This window comes from Eschrichtius robustus, chromosome 2, assembly GCF_028021215.1.
Source record: "Eschrichtius robustus isolate mEscRob2 chromosome 2, mEscRob2.pri, whole genome shotgun sequence".
NCBI lineage: Eukaryota > Metazoa > Chordata > Mammalia > Artiodactyla > Eschrichtiidae > Eschrichtius > Eschrichtius robustus.
Window position 1 is genome coordinate 94,183,789 of NC_090825.1, and position 20,146 is coordinate 94,203,934.

The 20,146-nt window shown below is 38.7% G+C and overlaps 1 protein-coding gene across 1 annotated transcript in view; it reads right to left on the reverse strand.

Moving 5' to 3' along the window:
* The window catches only part of TRIM36 (tripartite motif containing 36), a 34,301-nt gene extending 15,956 nt beyond the window's left edge, over window positions 1–18,345 (reverse strand). Inside the window, exons 1-5 of the mRNA XM_068534137.1 lie at window positions 18,253–18,345; window positions 15,923–16,157; window positions 8,194–8,519; window positions 6,501–6,647; window positions 2,451–2,546 (exon numbers count right to left, since the gene is read on the reverse strand). Coding sequence (XP_068390238.1) covers window positions 2,451–2,546; window positions 6,501–6,647; window positions 8,194–8,519; window positions 15,923–16,157; window positions 18,253–18,279 — 831 coding nt within the window. The 5' untranslated portion in view covers window positions 18,280–18,345. The remainder of the gene's footprint in view (window positions 1–2,450; window positions 2,547–6,500; window positions 6,648–8,193; window positions 8,520–15,922; window positions 16,158–18,252) is intronic.
* Between the last annotated feature and the right edge of the window lie 1,801 nt (window positions 18,346–20,146).

Consider the following 20,146-nt stretch of genomic DNA (forward strand, 5'->3'; position numbering starts at 1 on the left):
AACAGGATAGAAAGCCCAGAGATAAACCCACACACCTATGGTCAACTAATCTATGACAAAGGAGGCAAGGATATACAATGGAGAAAAGACAGTCTCTTCAATAAGTGGTGCTGGGAAAACTGGACAGCTACATGTGAAAGAATGAAATTAGAACACTCCCTAACACCATACAGAAAAATAAACTCAAAATGGATTAGAGACCTAAATGTAAGACTGGACACTATAAAACTCTTAGAGGAAAGCATAGGAAGAACACTCTTTGACATCAATCACAGCAAGATCTTTTTTGATCCACCTCCTAGAGTAATGGAAATAAAAACAAAAATAAACAAATGGGACCTAATGAAACTTAAAAGCTTTTGCAAAAGAAAGGAAACTACAAACAAGACGAAAAGACAACCCTCAGAATGGGAGAAAATATTTGCAAACGAATCTACAGACAAAGGATTAATCTCCAAAGTATATAAACAGCTCATGCAGCTCAATATTAAAAAAACAAACAACCCAATCAAAAAATGGGCAGAAGACCTCAATAGACATTTCTCCAAAGAGGACAGACAGATGGCCAAGAAGCACATGAAGAGCTGCTCAACATCACTAATTATTAGAGAAATGCAAATCAAAACTACAATGAGGTATCACCTCACACCAGTTAGAATGGGCATCATCAGAAAATCTACAAACAACAAATGCTGGAGAGGGTGTGGAGAAAAGGGAACCCTCTTGCACTGTTGGTGGGAATGTAAATTGATACAGCCACTATGGAGAACGGTATGGAGGTTCCTTAAAAAACTAAAAATAGAATTACCATATGACCCAGCAATCCCACTACTGGGCATATACCCAGAGGAAACCATAATTCAAAAAGACACATGCACCCCAATGTTCACTGCAGCACTATGTACAATAGCCAGGTCATGGAAGCAACCTAAATGCCCATCGACAGACGAATGGATAAAGAAGATGTGGTACATATATATACAGTGGAATATTACTCAGCCATGAAATGGAACGAAATTGGGTCATTTGTAGACACGTGGATGAATCTAGAGACTGTCATACAGAGTGAAGTAAGTCAGAAAGAGAAAAACAAATATCATATATTAACGCATATATATATATGCATTAACCTAGAAAAATGGTACAGATGATCCTGTTTGTAGGGCAGAAGTTGAGACACATGTAGAGAACAAACGTATGGACACAAAGGGGGGAAAGCAGCCGTGGGTGGGGGTGGGGGTGTGATGAATTGGGAGATTTGGATTGACATGTATACACTGATGTGTATAAAATGGATGACTAATAAGAATCTGCTGTATAAAAAAATAAATGAAATAAAATTCAAAACAAAAATACTGGTAACATGGTGCTAATTCACATAATTTGTCAATGATTTTAACCCATTTTTGAAAAAAATTTGTAAGAAATGACAGTCTCATACTAGCCAGAATATTTTTACATTTAATTACAAAACATAAAGTGATCAAGGGTAATGGCTCTTCAGTTTATTTCAAATAGAGAAAAGAAATAGGGATCAAAATCAGTGAAGACTATTAGGAATTTTAAAATAACCCAGTTCTATCCTCTCTTACTATATTTTTAAAGTGCTATCAGTTTTTAAAATTTTTTACTGAAGTATAATATGCAAAGAGGAAAATGTACATGTAAGTGTAAGGATCAATGAGGCTTTGCAACCACACCCATGTAACCAGCATCTAGATTGAACAATATTACCAGTATCCCAGAAGCCACCCTTATAACCTTTCCAGGCACTAATCCTCCCTCTCTTCAATAACTCCTCTCCTATCCTGAACAACACAGTCTAGTTTCACCTGTCTTGGAAACACCCAGCATGTACTCCTTTGTATTTCGCATCTTCCTTTCAATATTAGTGCCAGACTTATCTACATTGTTGCACATAGTTGTAGATATTCATCCTTCACTGCTATTTATATTCCACTGTTGATGAACATTTGAGTACTTTCCATTTTGTGGCTATCACAAATAATTCAGCTAAGAACATCTTAATACATGTCTTTTGGTGAACATATGTGACAGGAATATACTTCAGAGTATCCGGAAACTTAAATAAACCTGGTCCTACCGACACATAGTACATTTTTCAAATGCAATCTGTTAGTTTTATAAGATACAGATAATCATAAAAGCTATTATTTTCCGTATATTGCTACTTTGGAGAACTCGTTAACTGCCACATAAAGAATGTCATTCTTTCCTCTGTGTTCCAATATCATTTACTCACAACGTCTATCAGCACGGATCACATAGCATTATTTTTTACATTTGTTTTCTTAGTCCCAGAAAAGCAGGAGCGAAATCTAACACAACTTTGTACTCCCAGCTCAAATAATACCCTCTGGATTTTATGAATGAATAAATGAATGTCTAAATGAATAAATGAAAAATATGCAAACCAGCTTATCACTTACCTCCGTTTCTTTCATTAACAAGTTTAGTTCAGAAATCTGACTCTTCACCTGGCTCTCCTTGCCAATAAGGTAATCAATATCTTTTGAAAGCTTTTCCTATTGGAATATATTAGAAACAGAAATAGAAGTGTAACAAAGGCCTTCCAGAATTTCTTTTAACACAGTACCCTCTTCTCTAGCCTATGATGAACAGACAGCAAAATCAACAATGGTGATTATCATTATTAACCCAGGGTAAACAGTCACTGGCCTTGAGCACACAGGCCTAAAGATACATGAGGGATTAGAAGCAGTTAGAAAAAAGAACAAGGTAGTGATGCTCAGATTAGTAAAAACTCCTGAATACACAAATGGCATATTTTTGTTGTCTCATCATCACTCCCAGAATGCTTCCTCCCAAGGCTTCTAAGTAAATGGAAGGGCAGCAATCCAAATAGTGTTGTCTTCCACCAGATTTTATAATTCACTCTCACACACACACACCCCACACACAACAGGAAAAACAACAAAGACCCTTCCAAAATAATCTTCATAGTCCACCCCAGCCTAGATGTTCATTAAACAATTACACAATACACAATAATGAAAACACAGATTTATAAAAATAGGTAACTTCAAGAGCTTATTGAATAGTTTGTTCATAAAGTAGTCATTTTGAAACTGGTATAGTTTATCATAGAGATAATGTCATAGATTTTGGTGAGATCACTAGTGTAGCCCAGAAAACATTAATATACCTGAAATACATTTAAAAACAAACAATAATACCCTGACGCACCACGGGGTACAAAGTAGTAAGAGACAATGTATCCTGAGACTAAGAACAAGAACATCCAGAAAACACTTCCCATGCTGTAGCCCTGACAGGAGGATCTGAACATTTCTTGCTCACAACTGGTGACTAAGGGTTGAAAAGAGTTAGGAAGAAGAGGGGCAAAGCTCTTAGGAATTAAAGAAGTGAGTCTCCTTCTTATATCATCGTCCTCTTTTTTTACTTAGACCATGTTACAGGGTAAGAGAACGTATGCAGAAATCAAAGTGACAGGTCTCCAGCATGGCCCATCTTTAACTCTTTGGGACACCCAGCAATCAGACCCAGTGAGTTTCCTTGATGGCTCACTGGAGGGACAGAGGAAAGACCTGTTAGGCAGAGGAACAAGATTTCTGAGAACTCAAAGCACGACGGGACCAAGAAGGAAATCATAGGATGTTAAGGACAGGAAGAGACATTAAAATCCTGCATTTTAATCCAGCATTTTACAGATGAGGAAACCAAAGCTCACTGAGTACAAATATCACATAGTCAATAGCTGAACTAGAAACCTCCTCACCACACATTAACCATGATGTCACAGGCTGAGAGGTGCTTCCTCAGCACCAAGCTGCAAGGAAGATGATAGTTCCTCCGATACCACCGCTGTCAGGCCCATGTTAGGACCAGACCTATGGGGTATGAGTGCTGGCACTCTTTTTAGCTATAGTAGCAAAGAAAGGAATTTGGCCATTTAAACTGAAGTAGGGCTTAGTTCTGAAACAGCTTAAGTTAAGAGTGCTAAATAGGCTAGAGAAGAATAGAGGACAGAATTCAGAAACACCGTCCAAGGTCTAAGTGGTTCCAGTGAGCTGTGATGCTTAAACCAAGTCTCTGGCCAACCACAGCCTTTATCTGAGATGGCTCCAGTCTTCTCAGTCCCCTTAAACTTAGGCAGTCTGTGTTAAGACTAGATTTGTCTTAACCAAGAATCAGTGGTCCATTTATTCATAATCCTCCAAAAAGTATATGCACCAGACACTGATACTAGGCATTTTATCCAGGAAGTTCATCTAACGTGAGAAGCAGGTTTAAATCCTTTAGTCCTATTAGGACCCCAGTTCTCTAGGAACTGATCAGAGGCTAAATTCTCAAGGACCCCAAAGTTGCTCAAAGCTTCCTCTAGAGCAGTGGTTCTCAAATGCTGGTGTGCATCAGTCTCCTGAGTGTCCATAAAGAACACAGAGGCCCAAGGTCATTAAAGTAGTACAGGCCTGGCTTCCATAGTTTTACCAAGTGTTCCAGGTGATTCTAACACCCAGCAGAGTTTGAGCTCTCTCCCTGCAACACTCAAGTGAGTAAAAATGAAAATGATATTATTATGTCACCTAGATCATGAAGGCCTCTGGCTTAAAATCTAAAACAAGTAAAAAGGAAGATCTAAGGAGATCTGTTTGCTACTTTCAGCAAAACTGAATAATTTTACTCTTACTAAAAAGTGAATAAACCGAAAAATCCATTATGGAGTCTCATTTTTAAAAGTGTGAAACATAAATGGGAGAAATTAACAACAAGGCAAAGGATAACTTAAGTGTATGCTATTGTCAAATATTGATTCCAAGTAACAGAAAAAAAAATTTTGGACAACTTATATAATATCCAACCAATAAGAAACAAACAAAAAAGGTGTCAAAGTTAAAATTAGCAAACAGTGTTATTGCCACTGTGAGGCACAACAGAGAAACAGAGACTGGATTTACTCACCCACTTGAAATAACTAAAAAAACCTAACAGAATAAATGAAACAGCTCTCAAGACACTGGACATCAAGAAACAAAAAACAGTGCCCCTGAGGGATGGGAAACAAGATGAGCCTATGATTGCTCTCAGCTTATTGTCAGGAGAAGGCTTCCCAGGCCTGGTGCAGAGAACTCAAATGGGGCCCAGGATCTCCCGTGAGATGAGGCGATGAAGCTGGGAGTCTGGGGAGGCCAGAGTTTATAAAACATGACACCTAAGAACAGGTGGCCATAAAGAGAAAGAACTCCAGAGATTTACCAAGCAGCCTCCTTGCTTATTCATATGAGCTTTGATCAATTTTTATGTGTGAGGAAATTGCCACAGGCCAGGGCAAGTATCACCCAGAAGAATTAGAAGGAACAATTTCAGAGCTCACACATGCCGGAAATAGTGCCTGTTCCCCACCAGCCAGACTGAAAAAAAAAAAAAAAAAAAACCCTCAAAATTCATAGGGCATTGGGAAGAGTAAACAAATGGCTTTACTTCAATAATCACATAAAATTAGTCCTAGAACAAAATGCTGCTCTGTCCTAACAAAGCTTAACAGCAAGACCAAAAAGGAACAAATTGTTCTAACTTAATCACACAACAGAAGAAAACTCAAGAATATCTTTAGGAATATAAAAATATCCACTGCCCAACAAGGTAAGCTTTACAATACCTGGCAGCCAATCAAAAGTTGGCAGGCTTGCAAAGGAGGAGGGGAATACAACTCATAATGATAAGAAAAATCAGTCAAAATTGACCTAGTAATGACACAGATAACAGAATTAGTAAATGAGGACAGACAATAAAACAACAATACTTGTAACCCATGTGTTCAATGTAGAGGGAGGACTGAGCATGTCAGACATACAAAATACAAAATATGAAACTGTATGTATAGATGCAAAATAGATACAGGTCAAAAAATGCATACACATATTGTTAAAGGAATCAAAAATTTAAATGGGTAGTAGATTTATAAATGAATTGATTCCCTTTTAAAAAGGAAAAAAGAATGAAACAAAAAAAATAGCATTATACCACTGCCTACTTGGCTGTAGATTATCAAATTTGAAAGTTTTAAAAGGGCCATGTATAAGGTTAACAGACAGTAAATAGTTTTAGCTGGAACCCACCAGAATAAACAAAAATGTTTATACTAATTCTATTGGCAGCAATAAGAATCAAGTGTCTTAAAACAGCTACTACCCTTCAAAGTGTGTCACTCCCATAACCACACTCAATGTCGTGGCATTGGGCTCATGTAGGGATGGATCATAATGAAGTGTCCTTCATCCCTCTCTTTCCTCAGAACTAGATATCAGTAGGACAAAGAGTTCCCTGGTCAGAAATACTAACAACCTAATATTAATAGATCATTAAGTAACACTTTAGATTATTAACTCATTTCAGTAAAACAGACCACACAATATGCACAATATGATTTTATACAGAAAAAGTTAAAGTTCTAAAGTTATAAAGGATCAAAATTTAGTTCTAAAAATAAGTTCTACCTTTAAGGTTTTGTAGGCACTGCTCATAGTGGTTACACGGTGGTTGGAATGATTACCACCCAACTTACAGAGATGACAAACTGGCCTCCTACATAATTCACAGTACATATTTATTCTCTCCGTTTCATGTTCTGGGCACATTAAAATCTATTGAATAAAGAATAAAAGTGGGATTAAGGGTCTTCATAGCTTACATGGCACTCAAAAGATTTCAAGTAATTGGATAAAGTCCCAAAACACAAAGATTTGCTTTATGATATCACTAAATAAAGCCATTTAAAGTAACGAAAGTGTAAAAAGAAATAAAAGCATTTGGTACATTACATGAGAATTCTCTACATTAGAATTACTGTTTTTCAGTTTGAGGGTTCAAATGGTCAATTAATTATGTGTTATTTCCTCTAAACTTGGTGATAAGAAGGGAAAAATTTACTTCCTATAAGACTTAAGTGAAATGCTTAAACAAGCTAGAAAGGTCCACTGATCATAATGACTAGGTAAATTCTTAATGATCATGATCAATATTTTTTAAGGTATCATAACAAATAACTTATGAGGACCCATAGCCTCATTATCCTCACAAGAAATCTGTTACTAAGAGAGTCTTGGAACACTTTATAAGCTTCCAGATGTTTGCTTTTACATATTGATTGCACACACATTGACCAAATTTAGAACTGTGTTCTCCTGATTTAAGTTTCTACCTTTTTGTTTACTCTGTAAACTATCATCATAGTTACACTGAATTTTTACATAATATAGCTGTTTTCATTTGGAAAAGAAGGAGGATTCTTTTAAACTAGTGTGTTAATGGAAATCAAAAAGCTGCCCATTATTCCAAAAGATTAGATTTTAAGCAACTACAACTGGTCTGATAACTTAGAGAAATTTTTTTTTAATTCCATTATAAAAAGTCCTAATACCAATGTGTAGCTCCAGGAGAAAAACTGGAAAAGATTTCAAATTTCTAAGCATGTCCAGGTTCCTACATTCTCAAAGCCATTACATTTAAAATAGAATATAAAGTCAGGCTTTCTGCAAGGAATGCAAGAACTCAAAATTATAAGGCAAATATTCTATAGGATGAGACACCGCTTTAGAATTTGACTATAGTGAATTACACTATTCACTATTTTGTTTCATCTATAACTTCATTCATTCATAAAGTTCTTCTGTACGTTACTATAGAAATTACCCAGAATATTTAAGAAATGCAAATTCCACTTCAAATACTATATAACCATTATATCATAAGCTTCAAACTATTAGGCTGAAGTTACTCTTATTTATTCATAATACAATTTTAGGTAACCAAAAATGTCAGAATGTTTCCCAATCACATCTTTTAGACAATTATGGATTTATCATATTAAAGCACAAAAGCTTTTTAACTTTAACCATTTCAATCTTAGAGAGTATATCTGACATCACCTTTCCTCTCTTACGCAGTTATCATTACAAACATTCATATATTGTATTGTATCACAATGTATTGTAATAGAGTGAACCATAATATTGCCTTCTAAGCTCTGGGGATGTTTAGCAACATACTAAATAACTCCAACTACTAGGCCTTAATTCCTTGTTCCAGCTTGTAAAGTTATTTCCCTTCTTACTGTCAGGTTCTAGACTTGTTACAATTTATCTTATCATATTAAGTTTAATACTCTAACTTAATAGAAACTTCACTTACCTTGGGTCTAAAATTCGTAGTTGGGCCCACATACTCATGCTGCGCTTTTACAGTACCCCAAGGATGATAAATTTTGAAGCATTCATTGCAGTAGCTTGCACTACAGTCCATGCAACTTTTTGTGGATTCTTGAGGTGGTGGTTTACAAAGGTCACACATAATGGCTGTGGCTGCCCTGGCTGCCTGACGATACCTTTCAACAATAGTTTCCAAAGTGAAATTTCGAAACAGACCGTTGATTCCCCGTTCTCCAAGATCCACATCATGTTCACAGCCAGGACAAGGAAAAGTAGTTGTCCTAGGGGTCAATGAATTGCGCTTCCAGCCTGTGTAATTAGTTAAGTCCTTGTTTAGTTACATCAGTAGGAAAATGGATAGAATGAAAACTAAGGAGTCATGTTTTGGAAAGATACATATCTACAAATATATTGCAGAAACATAATACTCAAAGTGGCTCCATATAAATCAATTTATGTACTGAAAATGCTTTTTTTAAAATGGCTTTTCCTTGGCATACAAAAGATAAGCCCAAGTTATTAAACAGTGATCAAATTAAAAAGGAATGAAATTATTCTATAATAAATCCCATATAAAAACCACATTAAATCAAACAGATATGTGGACAAAACATATAATACAATACTACACAGGGTCAAGATCTTTTGAAATTATACAATTAACATTTATAGATAATTTCATATATCATTCCCAAAGGAATTTGGCTTGCATTTAAATGAACACAGCCTTGGCTCATTGATAGGAACTGAGTTTATACATAAAAGAGCAAGAGTCCTTAACCCAGCCAGGGTCCATCGACTGACTCCAGGAAGATTCAAATAGTTTGGTAAACTATTTGAAATTATATGCAAAATTTTGCATGTATGTATCCATACATATTTTCTGGTTAAACAACCCATAGCTTTTATCAGGTTCTCAAAAGAATACGTGACCACAAAACTGTTAAGAACCACCGCAAGAGAGGGTATCCCACTGTAGTATTGTTTTATCTAGAAAATTCAGTAGGCAAAATCATTAGTTAATTGAGTGCAATCTATAAAAGAGTAAAAAGCTCATTCATAGATCTAGAATCTAGTGACTTTAAGAGGAACCAACCATTTAATATCTTCTTACGACCTGAAAAAAAGAATCATTAAGATTATTTAATTCAGTAAGCCAGAAGATACACCAAAAAAATTACAGATAACTTTACAATATAAAAATAATACAATGAATGACCTTAAACATCACACTCTTCTTCAGTATTATCCTGATTTTAACAAATCAAGAAACCAAGGCATGACAGTCCTTACCCACAGGTTCACAAGAATCTGGGGTGGTCTGTTTAACACAGGTGTATGCCTATCATGTTCCCTCCTCTTCTGTATAAATTTGAGTATGTAGCCTTGGTTGCCCACAAAATAACTTCCTAAATATAAACACAAACTTTTTAACCTACAGCCTTCTTTCATACTACTATGTATCCAGTACCAAAAGTGAATGGTTAAACTTAGTATACAACATTTAGAAAAGGTCTCTAAACAGCTATATTAATATTGCCTTGGCAACACTACTATCATCCCTGAAGACTGTCTTAAAAGATGTCTGGCATATCACTACATAAATCACTACAGGTAAAATTTAGTGATCAGCCCACGATATTATTCATTTGAAGAGACTTTACACCATGCAAAGTGGCATTAGGCCCCCAAAGCTACTTATGCAACAAACATGCAGCTGCACTATTTTAAATTTTAAATATTTTCAAAATATTTAAAGATATTTTTAACCTTCACATTTTAAAATATACCCAAAAAAGCATACAAAAAAAGCTGCCCCATAAAAACTTGAAAATCCTACATAAAATATACTCTTGTAATAATTCTAAAAACATGCAATACAGTACAAGATATTTCACAGCACAGCAGGCACATAATAAAATAAGCAGCAGAGCTACTTTTAAAACACATGCCAATGAAAATTTTGTTTAGTGAAAAAACAAGCCAAATAATTCTGGAAGTGATATAGTACAGTGGTCAAGTTTAAACAAATGGAAATTCATATTTAATTGCATGCTTCCACACATGAACTAGGTGATAGAAATTAAAATGGATAACTAATCTCAACAGTCAATGTTTTTAAACAAATGAATTATTGGTTTTATGAATAGAAGATTGTGATCAATTAAGTAACGGGGAAAAACAAAAGTAAATTATGCCAGTAAAATCACACTTTAACACTATACACTGGTGACACCCAGATTTTGGCCTCATGTTCAGAAATTTCAGAAAAAAAGTTTTATCCCTTTTCTGTAAACCTCTTTTAACTTGTTTTTATAATAAAAACAAGTGTAAAGCATCACACTGAACTTCTTATATCAGACAAAATATTAAATCACTATATCTGCTAAAGAGCTTTTGTTTCATCTGCCTTAACTTCTACCATTGTTTTCATAAAAACAATCAACAGAATATATATTCAGGGCAATAGAGAAAACAGGACAGATCTAAGGCTACTCTGGGAAGTAAGCTGGATGGAAAAAAATCAAGAAGGTAGAACTAAGAATAAAACATAACAGAATCAATATTTCTCTATAACTCTGCTAATATAGTAAACATTAGCCAAATGTGGCTATTTAAATTGAATTAAAATTTAATTTAAAATTCATTTCCTTAGTTGTAGTACCCACATTTAAAATTCTCAAGAGCCACATATGGCTAGTGGCTACCATCTTGTATGGTGCAGGGTCAAACATTTCTATGATTATAGAAAGGTCTATGGGACAGTACTACCCAGTAGCATGATATAATGGGGGAAAAAAGTAATGATGTCTTAGAAAGGTAAAGAAGCAACATAGGCCAAGCAATGCAGTTTTCTATGTCAAACTCCATTTGCGGGGTCAATAATAGTTGCTAATTATCTGAACACTGCCACCTCACAGAATCAATTCTTTCCCCCATACCTTTAACTTCAAAGACAGATTAAACTAGTTAAGCATAAACCATGACACAATTATAAAATGAAGACGCCAAAAAAATTTCAAACTCGTTTATAGCAAATCCCCCCCAAAAAGTCAGCTTTCCATCATATGTTTTACCGTTTAAATGATCAAAGAGAATAATAAAGTATTTCAAAACAAAGAGAGTCAATTCCTAACAGGTTCCAAACCTGTGCCAGCTGCAACTTCTCCCATATCCTGGCTGCAAACAACTTCCCCACTGTTACCACCTGGACACGTTAAGTAGACTATTTTTCCTCATGCTGGACCCTCATGTTGGGCTTCCTGGTGTTGTGCATTGGGCTGATGCCTTATGCTTCCACCTTAATGCTTCCACATTCTGACCATCTGATGCCTATGAGTTACATTTACCCTTTGAGTATTAGCATTTTCAAACTGCAAAAACTTTTTCTCGACTACCCTCTGAATCAAAAGTAGGTAACAAGGTAATTTTTTAAGCAAACTGTTCCTATCTTTCCTCCTAATTATTAAATTTCAACACTTAAAATTCTCAGGGACTCACTAAAGCCTGTAAGAGAATGGATTACATGTGGCTTCTAGAAGTGGCTGTAAGATTTTAAAATCGAGGCATGTAGAAGAAGGTGAGGAAACCAGAAAAGGGATACATTTCAGGTATTTATTTTCTCCACTAAAATTTAAGGTATCACCAGCATTCCTGAAAAAAAGTAGCCAATTTTACTTTAAAGGTCAACTGGAGTAAAAAAAAAAAAAATTATTTTAATAAAATGGGTTGGCCCACCTTTCACACAAAAGCAATGTACATTATTTACCCACAAGTGAGACCTGACTGTTAAAACTCTGATCCCAAATACCTTAAAATAAAAACAAAAAATACACCATATGCACAAACAAGCAAAGATTATGGTATTAACTACAAAAATTATCAATACCTTTAAGTAAATTTTTAAATACAGAAGAAAGTACTGGCTTATTTAACCTCCCAAAGGGTAATATGGCTGTTAACGTAAGCTTTGTTCCACTAAGTAAATGTAAAGCATTTTTAAGGTAACATTAAAAAAAAACAAGGGGATGTCATTTTCTTTAAAAATATCCCATCATGATGGATATGTGTGTGTGTGTGTGTGTGTGTGTGTACATGGCAAAATGCAAGCACTAATAATCAGAGCTCCATTATAAAACATCAGAAATTGCTTGGAAATTTAGTCCTGTTGACCTTTAAGTCATGCCAGCCAAATTTGTTCACTTTCTACATGATTTTGAAGACTTGACCACTGATGTTTATTTTTAAAAAAAACTTTATCTATATAAAGTTATTTGATTTAAATCTAACACTATACTGCCTGCGGCCACACAAGCAATAAAGCATTTTCTACCTCTCCACCCCAAAGATCTCCGTTGTGATGCTGTGAACAATGAACAGAAAGCTGGATTTAGAATTTAATTTCAAAGAGAAGATTCACAACCTGTTAACAAAAGATAAAGCAGTAACTGTGTCCTACACATAATACAATTATTGAATTAACAGTAAAAAAAAAGGTTTTTCCTGGTACACATGGTATTTATATAAAGCCACCAATGTAAAACAGTCATCAAGCTTATCCTATCACAGTTCAGAATTAATCACTGTTGGTGCATCACTTAAGAGACCTATACTTTATCCTATAGATTTGTATTTTTAAACAATCATACTTCTGGAAACTGTTGAATATATAAGGTAAAAATCAAGCATCTTTTTTTTGGTTTTCTTAAGTGATCTAAATCAACACAGTAAGTAAACATTACTAACAATGATTGTATCTTAATGACAACAGGTAATACAGAATGGGAGAAAAGCTTGCATATATATGACCAAAAGTGAACAGTTATATAGCTCTTTTATTTCTACACAATTTAACATGCTAGTGTTATACACACAAATCTTACTCTCCTTTCAAGGCATCCTTCTATTTTAAGATCTGTCAAATGACCCATGCAATGCTATTTGAAAGGAATATGTGTGTAAGTGTAAGCCACATACGTCATTTTACATTTTCCAGTAGCCACAAAAAAGTAAAAATAAGTGAAATTAATTTTAGTAATACATATTTAACACAATATATCCAAAAACTATCATTTTAAAATATAATATAAAATTATTAGAGATATTTTATATTCACTTTTTCACTCTAAGAGGTACAAGTGCACATCTCAATTCAGACTAATGTGTTTCAAGCACTCAACAGCCATATGTGGCTAGTGTACTGGACAGATCTGGAATTTTTGCTGTGAAGATACCCAGAGTACTACTACTCTTCCACAAGGCAGCCATCATATTCTGCAGTCATCCCTTCACCAAGTTAAATATTCTTATTTCCTATAATTGATCTCCACAGAGAAGCTTTCTAACTTGCCCCCCATGAGGACATAATACAGCTTAACAGGGTTCTTCCTAAAGAAGAGGGAGGAACATCTCGGTAAATCTATTTCTGATCTTTTGTTCTGGAAAAAATGCCATCATCGATAAATATAAGCCATCATGGCATGCTCTGTACAAATCTTATAGCAAACGTTTGTCATTCAACATCCACTCAACACATATTTATTAAACATCTACCAACTACTGTGCTAGGTAAGTTCCTGAAAACAGAAACAGTTAACTATTTTTCATCTATATTTCATTCATACTTTATATCGATCACAAAAAAACTAACCAAATCTTAAGATTCAAAGCCTATATAAAACACAGAATTTCATGAAATACACATGTGACCTCAATCTAATGATCAGTAGAAATACTAGTATTTAACTAGAATTTTATTTAATGGTCTGTGCTGAATATTAATATACAAAAACTGAATCTTGTTGGTCAATCAAGCCAGGGTCCCTAATTATCCAATGAGGATCTACCAACAGAATATGAATTTTTATCTGGTAGAATGATTTCAAGCTATCACTGTCTTTCCTCCCCTCCTCAGTATGCCAGTTTCCTAACAGGGATGAAAACATAAAAGTGATGACTTCACAAAGAGCATGACCCTCTCCAACCTCATACATCCTGCACTCCCGCAGTTACCTAATGCTCCCTTTTTTGTATATACATATAATTTTTATGTGTGTAAAATATCCTCCAAGGAATTGGTGATTACCATTTTTTAAAAAATCATGTTTTTAAAATACCATAATACCACTCTTAGAATAAATCTCCTCTTATCCAGTCTCTGATGGAGCACATAGACACAAATATTGCTCAAGGAGACTCCATATCCCAGCATGGACCAAAAAAGATGACATTCTCTAAAATGCAAATGAGGAGAAAAAGATCCTTCTCTGACTTAAAAAAAAAGGGTTTTTTCTACAGTATTAAAAAGTTACTCCTATACTAAGGAGGGAGAAATGGACAGAGTGGACAAAAGGATTAAACTGAAAACCTCAAAGCCCAAACTGGGCAGAGCTGAAGCCCTGAAGTCTGGTGCTCATGGCCACTCGAGGACTCTCCTCCATAGGAAGGAAGTGCTGAACATGATGCTGTGGTATTTCTACCCAAACCTCTGCCTCCCCTTGACCCTTACTGCTGATTTTGGCCCTTAACTTCCCAGTGGCCCTGTTCCCAATGATTTTAAATTAATTTTGATCTACATTAATTCTGCAATAGATGTTCAGAAGAAAGAAACATCATCCCAAGAGGAAAAAATTTAAACACCGGCTATATAATAATAGTATAGGACTTCCCTGGTGCCGCAGTGGTTAAGAATCCGCCTGCCAATGCAGGGGACACGGGTTCGAGCCCTGGTCTGGGAAGATCTCACATGCCACAGAAGCAACTAAGCCTGTGTGCCACAACTACTGAGCCAGCGCTCTAGAGCCCGTGAGCCACAACTACTGAGCTTGCGCACCATAACTACTGAAGTCCGTGTGCCTAGAGCCCAAGCTCCACAACGAGAAGCCACCGCAATGAGAAGCCCACGCACTGCAATGAAGAGTAGCCCCTGCTCACTGCAAATAGAGAAAGCCTGCGCGCAGCAATGAAGACCCGACGCAGCCAAAAATAAATAAATTTATTTTTAAAAAAATAAATAAATTTATTTTTAAAAAAATAAATTTATTTCTAAAAATAAATAAATTTATTTTAAAAAATAAATAAATTTATTTTTAAAAATAAACAAATTTATTTTTAAAAAAATAAATAATGGTATAGTACATGTGCTATACATCTAATTAGATCTACTTCTACATACTACTACAGAATTCCACTACTGTTTAGCTGATGTTCAAAATCCTTATTTTAAAATTTGGATTAAAAAATGGTTGAAGAATAAAATGGAATAAAATGATACCAAATAACATTCCTCTAAAAAGTCTTCTAGAACTGGGCATTACGTAGTCTCATCCCTTAATTCTGCATATTTATTTACCTATTACCATACATAGATGGTTCCCTAGTAAGTACTTCAGTAGTCCATTATTTCATTCCTCATATAAAGGACTTCACAGGGTCAGAACACCCCCTAAAATACAGGCACAGTTAATAATGGGTTTAATACAAAATTCGTGTTCAATATCCAATATCCATTTTAAATGCATACCAAAAGACAATAAAAGTTCATTTTGACGTTTTAAAAGTTCATTTTAAAAGAGAGAGGGATTCTTTTCTAACTATAGTTTTAACTTATTCACCTGGAATGATTAACCCCCAAAACAACGAAAATACTTTCCCTTCCACAATTATCACTGAACATATAACCAAACTCCACCACCCCAGGTTCTACCACATACCTGGTCTGCTAATTCTGTCAATTTTATCCATGCTAGGGGAAGGAAGCCGAAGTCGAGGACTGCTCTGATTGGAGTTGTCTGATCCCACGTCATTGAATGAATCATCAAGCATCAGTAAGAGTTCTTTTACACATTTATGACAGATACTATGTTGACAAGGGAGAATCAATGGGTGGGTAAACAGCTCCTTGCATGCCGGGCAAATGAGCTCTCTTTCGATATTCTTAATGGTAACCTTAAGTTGAGAAAAAGAAATCAGAATCAAAGCCTTTTAGTGTGTAAATACATTAACATGCTTATACCTCTTGTATAAGTACATGTGTTTACCTTTCAAAAAAGAATTAAACAGATTTTTTTAAAGTCTGAAGTTTCGTTTTGGCTATGAAAGTCTATACCATTAATTATGTCCCCCTCATCATCCAATGCCTAGTGGTGAAGGGACATGAAATGGTTAAAGAAAAAAAAAAAGAGAAAACCTGAAGTATGAGAAAAATTAGCATAAAGTATTAGGGGACCATAATATTTCATCAATAATTATTAAGTTATTCAAATCATTATTAATTAACTGATTTAGGAATTCAATGAAATCCTGAAAGTAGATTACTGCAATAAAAATTAAGTATATAGCACTAAGAATAGGATTATTCCTATTTAGCACATTAGCTCTGTAACTGGCAAGTAACAAGAGCTGGTAAAAACTGGGTTAGCCATTATGTTCATGGAACTCTACTTGAAATCTATTTACAAGCTGAATTATCAGCAACTTTCTACATTAAATGTGACCATTTTCCATGTGCTGCAACTGTAATGTAGGTAAGAGGTTCTCAGGCTGCATATCAAAGCAGTTATCTTAAAAGCACTTTATGAATACTAAAAGGGTATAGGGGATTAGAAGGAACCATTATAAGCGCTCTCTCGATACTACAGGCTTGCAACATTTTCAGTGAGAAACATTTAGACTCATCACAACTAAAAAGGTCTGATGACCTCATACCAGTTTTCCCATCCTTTGCCTGTGTAGTTTTTCCCCACGGATCCCAAACTTTAGGTGCTATGAATCTATATTTAGCATTCCTGCAATTTTAATGATGGTATAATTTTAAAGTACTCATAACCCCGTACAATCATTTCAACTACTGGAAACACACAGAAAATTAAAACTGAATTAATTCACTTGTTTTAGTTAAATAAAAATGCATGCGAGTATTCCCCTTAAAACGACACCAAGTGCTTTAATAATCCCTGACAATAGCACTTCAGCCAACTGGCTTTATCACTGTCAATGGGTCTTGTGATGCAGCGTTTCTTGATGCATCACACAAATGTTTAAAAAAAGCCCACATCACGTCATAGTTTTAGTAAATTTGGAGGATATCCACACCTCACAATTCACATCAAAGAATACAGAATATTCATATCCTCTCTCATTTCGTAAAGAATTTGACATCTGATTCAAAAGGAAATTATTGTCCTGAATGTTCAAAACAGGCTCTCACGCCCCATTTTATGAGAGGTTTACTTCCCACTGAAAGATCTAAAATCATTTCCACTTTTCTTGTACACAGAGCAGTGCATAAGCTTTCTAATCACAATGGATATAAAGCAATTCTTACGCAAAAGAAAAATTTAGTGCTCATTTTACATTCACTGAGAGGAAACAATCTGATTAAGAGAAATGTGATGTGCTGGCTCCCCCAATTAAGCTATTTCAAAATAAATGAGGTTCGACGGGAAACTAGCAAGTTGTAAAGAATTGCATATCCGACCCCTTGAAACAAAAACACTTGTACCCCGACAGCTTCTGGAGTAAGCCCGCCTCCCGAGAGCAGGCAAAAGCGGGGAGGAGCCATTGCTCGAGGCGACTGCGGGCCAGGCCCGCGAGGGTCCGAGGGGGACTGGAGAGCCGGCGCCACCGCGCTCCCAGACAAAGGAAGGCGGGACACGCGCGGGACACGCGCCCCGGGCCTTGACGGGCACCCGACTCCCTAAAGCGAATTAATTCTACAATCTGAATACCATTAAAGAGCCCCGCCCAAACTCCCCGAGGTTCTCAGGTGAGCCATCACCGCACAGAAGTGGCGCACTCTTCCGGGTCCCGGTGACCCCGAGTCCGACCGTCCCCACTGAGGGGCAGAAAGGGGGTGCCCCGGGCTGCGGAACCCTGCCCGGGGCGGGAAAGGCGAAGAGAAAGCGGGGCCACCACACGTCCGCCCTAGCTCCTCCGAGGGGAGAGGGTCCCTCACGGCTCAGGGCAGAGGGGAAAGAGAAACCCAGGGGACCCGGCGCGCCGCCACCGAGGCGTTAGGCGGCCGTCCCTCTCCCACACTCACCAGCGAGTCTGAACCATCCCCCTCCATGGTAGCCTTCTGCCAGGTGTCATCAACCGCAGGATCCAAACAGGCAGACGGGCGGCCCCTGGCTGGGTCTGGTGGGCGGGTCCCTGTGGCTGCCGTGGAACCTCGGTTCGGAGCCGGAGGGCGAACTGGTCAGCCGGACCCGACCAGCGGACCGACGCGGCGAGGAGGCCAGGGCGGGCGAAAGCAAAGACGCGGAGAGCCGAGCTTTGCTCCCTGCGATGGCCCCGTGAATCCCGCCCCGCATCCGGCTGCAGCGGCAGCTCCTGCGGCCTGCGGCTGGGCGGGCAGCCACGCGGAGACCAAGGCCAGGGAGCCGCGGAGGGCGGGGCCTGGGCGGGGCGGCGCCGTCGCCCGGGCAACAGCGCCCACCGCACAAAGGAGGAGGGGCTGCGGGCGGGTGGGAGACCCAGCGACGGAGCAGCGGGAGGGGGTGTGGCAGTCGGCGGGGTTCCAGCTAGCTCCGCCACCGCCTTTGACCCTTCCCCGCCGCTCCATACTGCCGCCCGAGCCGCCACCTTCGCCCCCTGCCGGGTAGGAAGCCTCGGAGGGTCGGAAGTGAGGGCGGGGAAGGGGCGGTGGAGGCCGAGGGCCGAGCCGGGGCGGGGCCGCGGTGGAGCGGTCCGGCGGTGCTGCCCCTGACTACTGCCCTGGCCACTGCTCCGCGCCGACCCTCTGCTCTTCATTTTGCTTTCCGTGCGCTTTGCTAAAGCGCGGACTAACCATTCAGAGACAAGCTCCATTTCCTGACTCTAGCCGGGGCGGCGGGGCGAGGGCTGGCCCAGGCCGCCTTCCCGTGCCGTCGCACCCGGCACACAGAGTCGCGCGCGGGGGAGGCGACCAGGGCGAGACCCGGCTCACCCCACCCCAACCGTGGCCGGGGGTTTCCCCTAGAGGGTCCCTGTCCCCGCCCCGCTCTCCTCCTTCTCTTCCGGCCCGATTCGTAGCGTGAACTTCACATTCCCTGACTGGTCACCAGCCACTCGTTGTCTGCTTCTGCTTTTACACACCAGGGCGCCGCGCTGCCACGCACGGCACGTTCTTGCCAAGTGGCGCGGGGACAAGCCGCAGCGTAGGGGTCCCTCTTCCGGGTACTGGCCGGGAATTAGAGGCGGCAGCCCCCTGCCCCGCCTGGTGTTGCGTCCCGCCGCCGCCGCCGCCGCCGCCGGCGCCGCGCGGTTCCCACCCCCGGGCACAGAGGGTGCGGGGAAATCGGGACAGCTGGTTGGTCTTTAATGGCTCCGGCACCCACGCACCCAGGCGGTGGGCGCCCGCCCTGTGTTCAGGCACCGCTTTTCCAGCTCGGAGACTAGCCGCGTCAAATTCACCTGCTGCGGTTCAAGCGCGTTTCTTCCAGATTTCAAGGCAAACCGAAAACACATTAACGTGGGGTTGTTGGAAGCCGTATTGTTAGATCACGCCACCGCCCTCCCAGCTGGCTAAATAATTCCATCTCTTATGTATAGACTGAGAAAACAGAAGCTCTAAGCAGCTGGTCGAAGGGACCACAGAGCTGTAGCGCGGCATCCCGTTTAGGTTTTGACACGCTTCCCACTTTTATTTCCCATTTGGGACAAGTCTCTGTCTGTGGCAAGTTCCGCCGTCTTCCCACAGCTCTGTCAGCAGTAATAGCCTCTTCTCCAGCCGACAATTAAATAACGCTGTGGCAGTGTAGAATTAAGAACAGCAAGGGACCGTAGCAATTGTCTTTAATGGAATACCCTCAATTTACAGATGAGGTGCAGAGAGGATGAACACCTTGCCAAATAATGACTGGACTGTTCTGATCCAGATTAATGCCCGCTGCGTGGCCGAACATGCTGGAGTTGAGGCTGCTTCCTCCCCACGGGTTCTGAAGCGTCCTAATCAG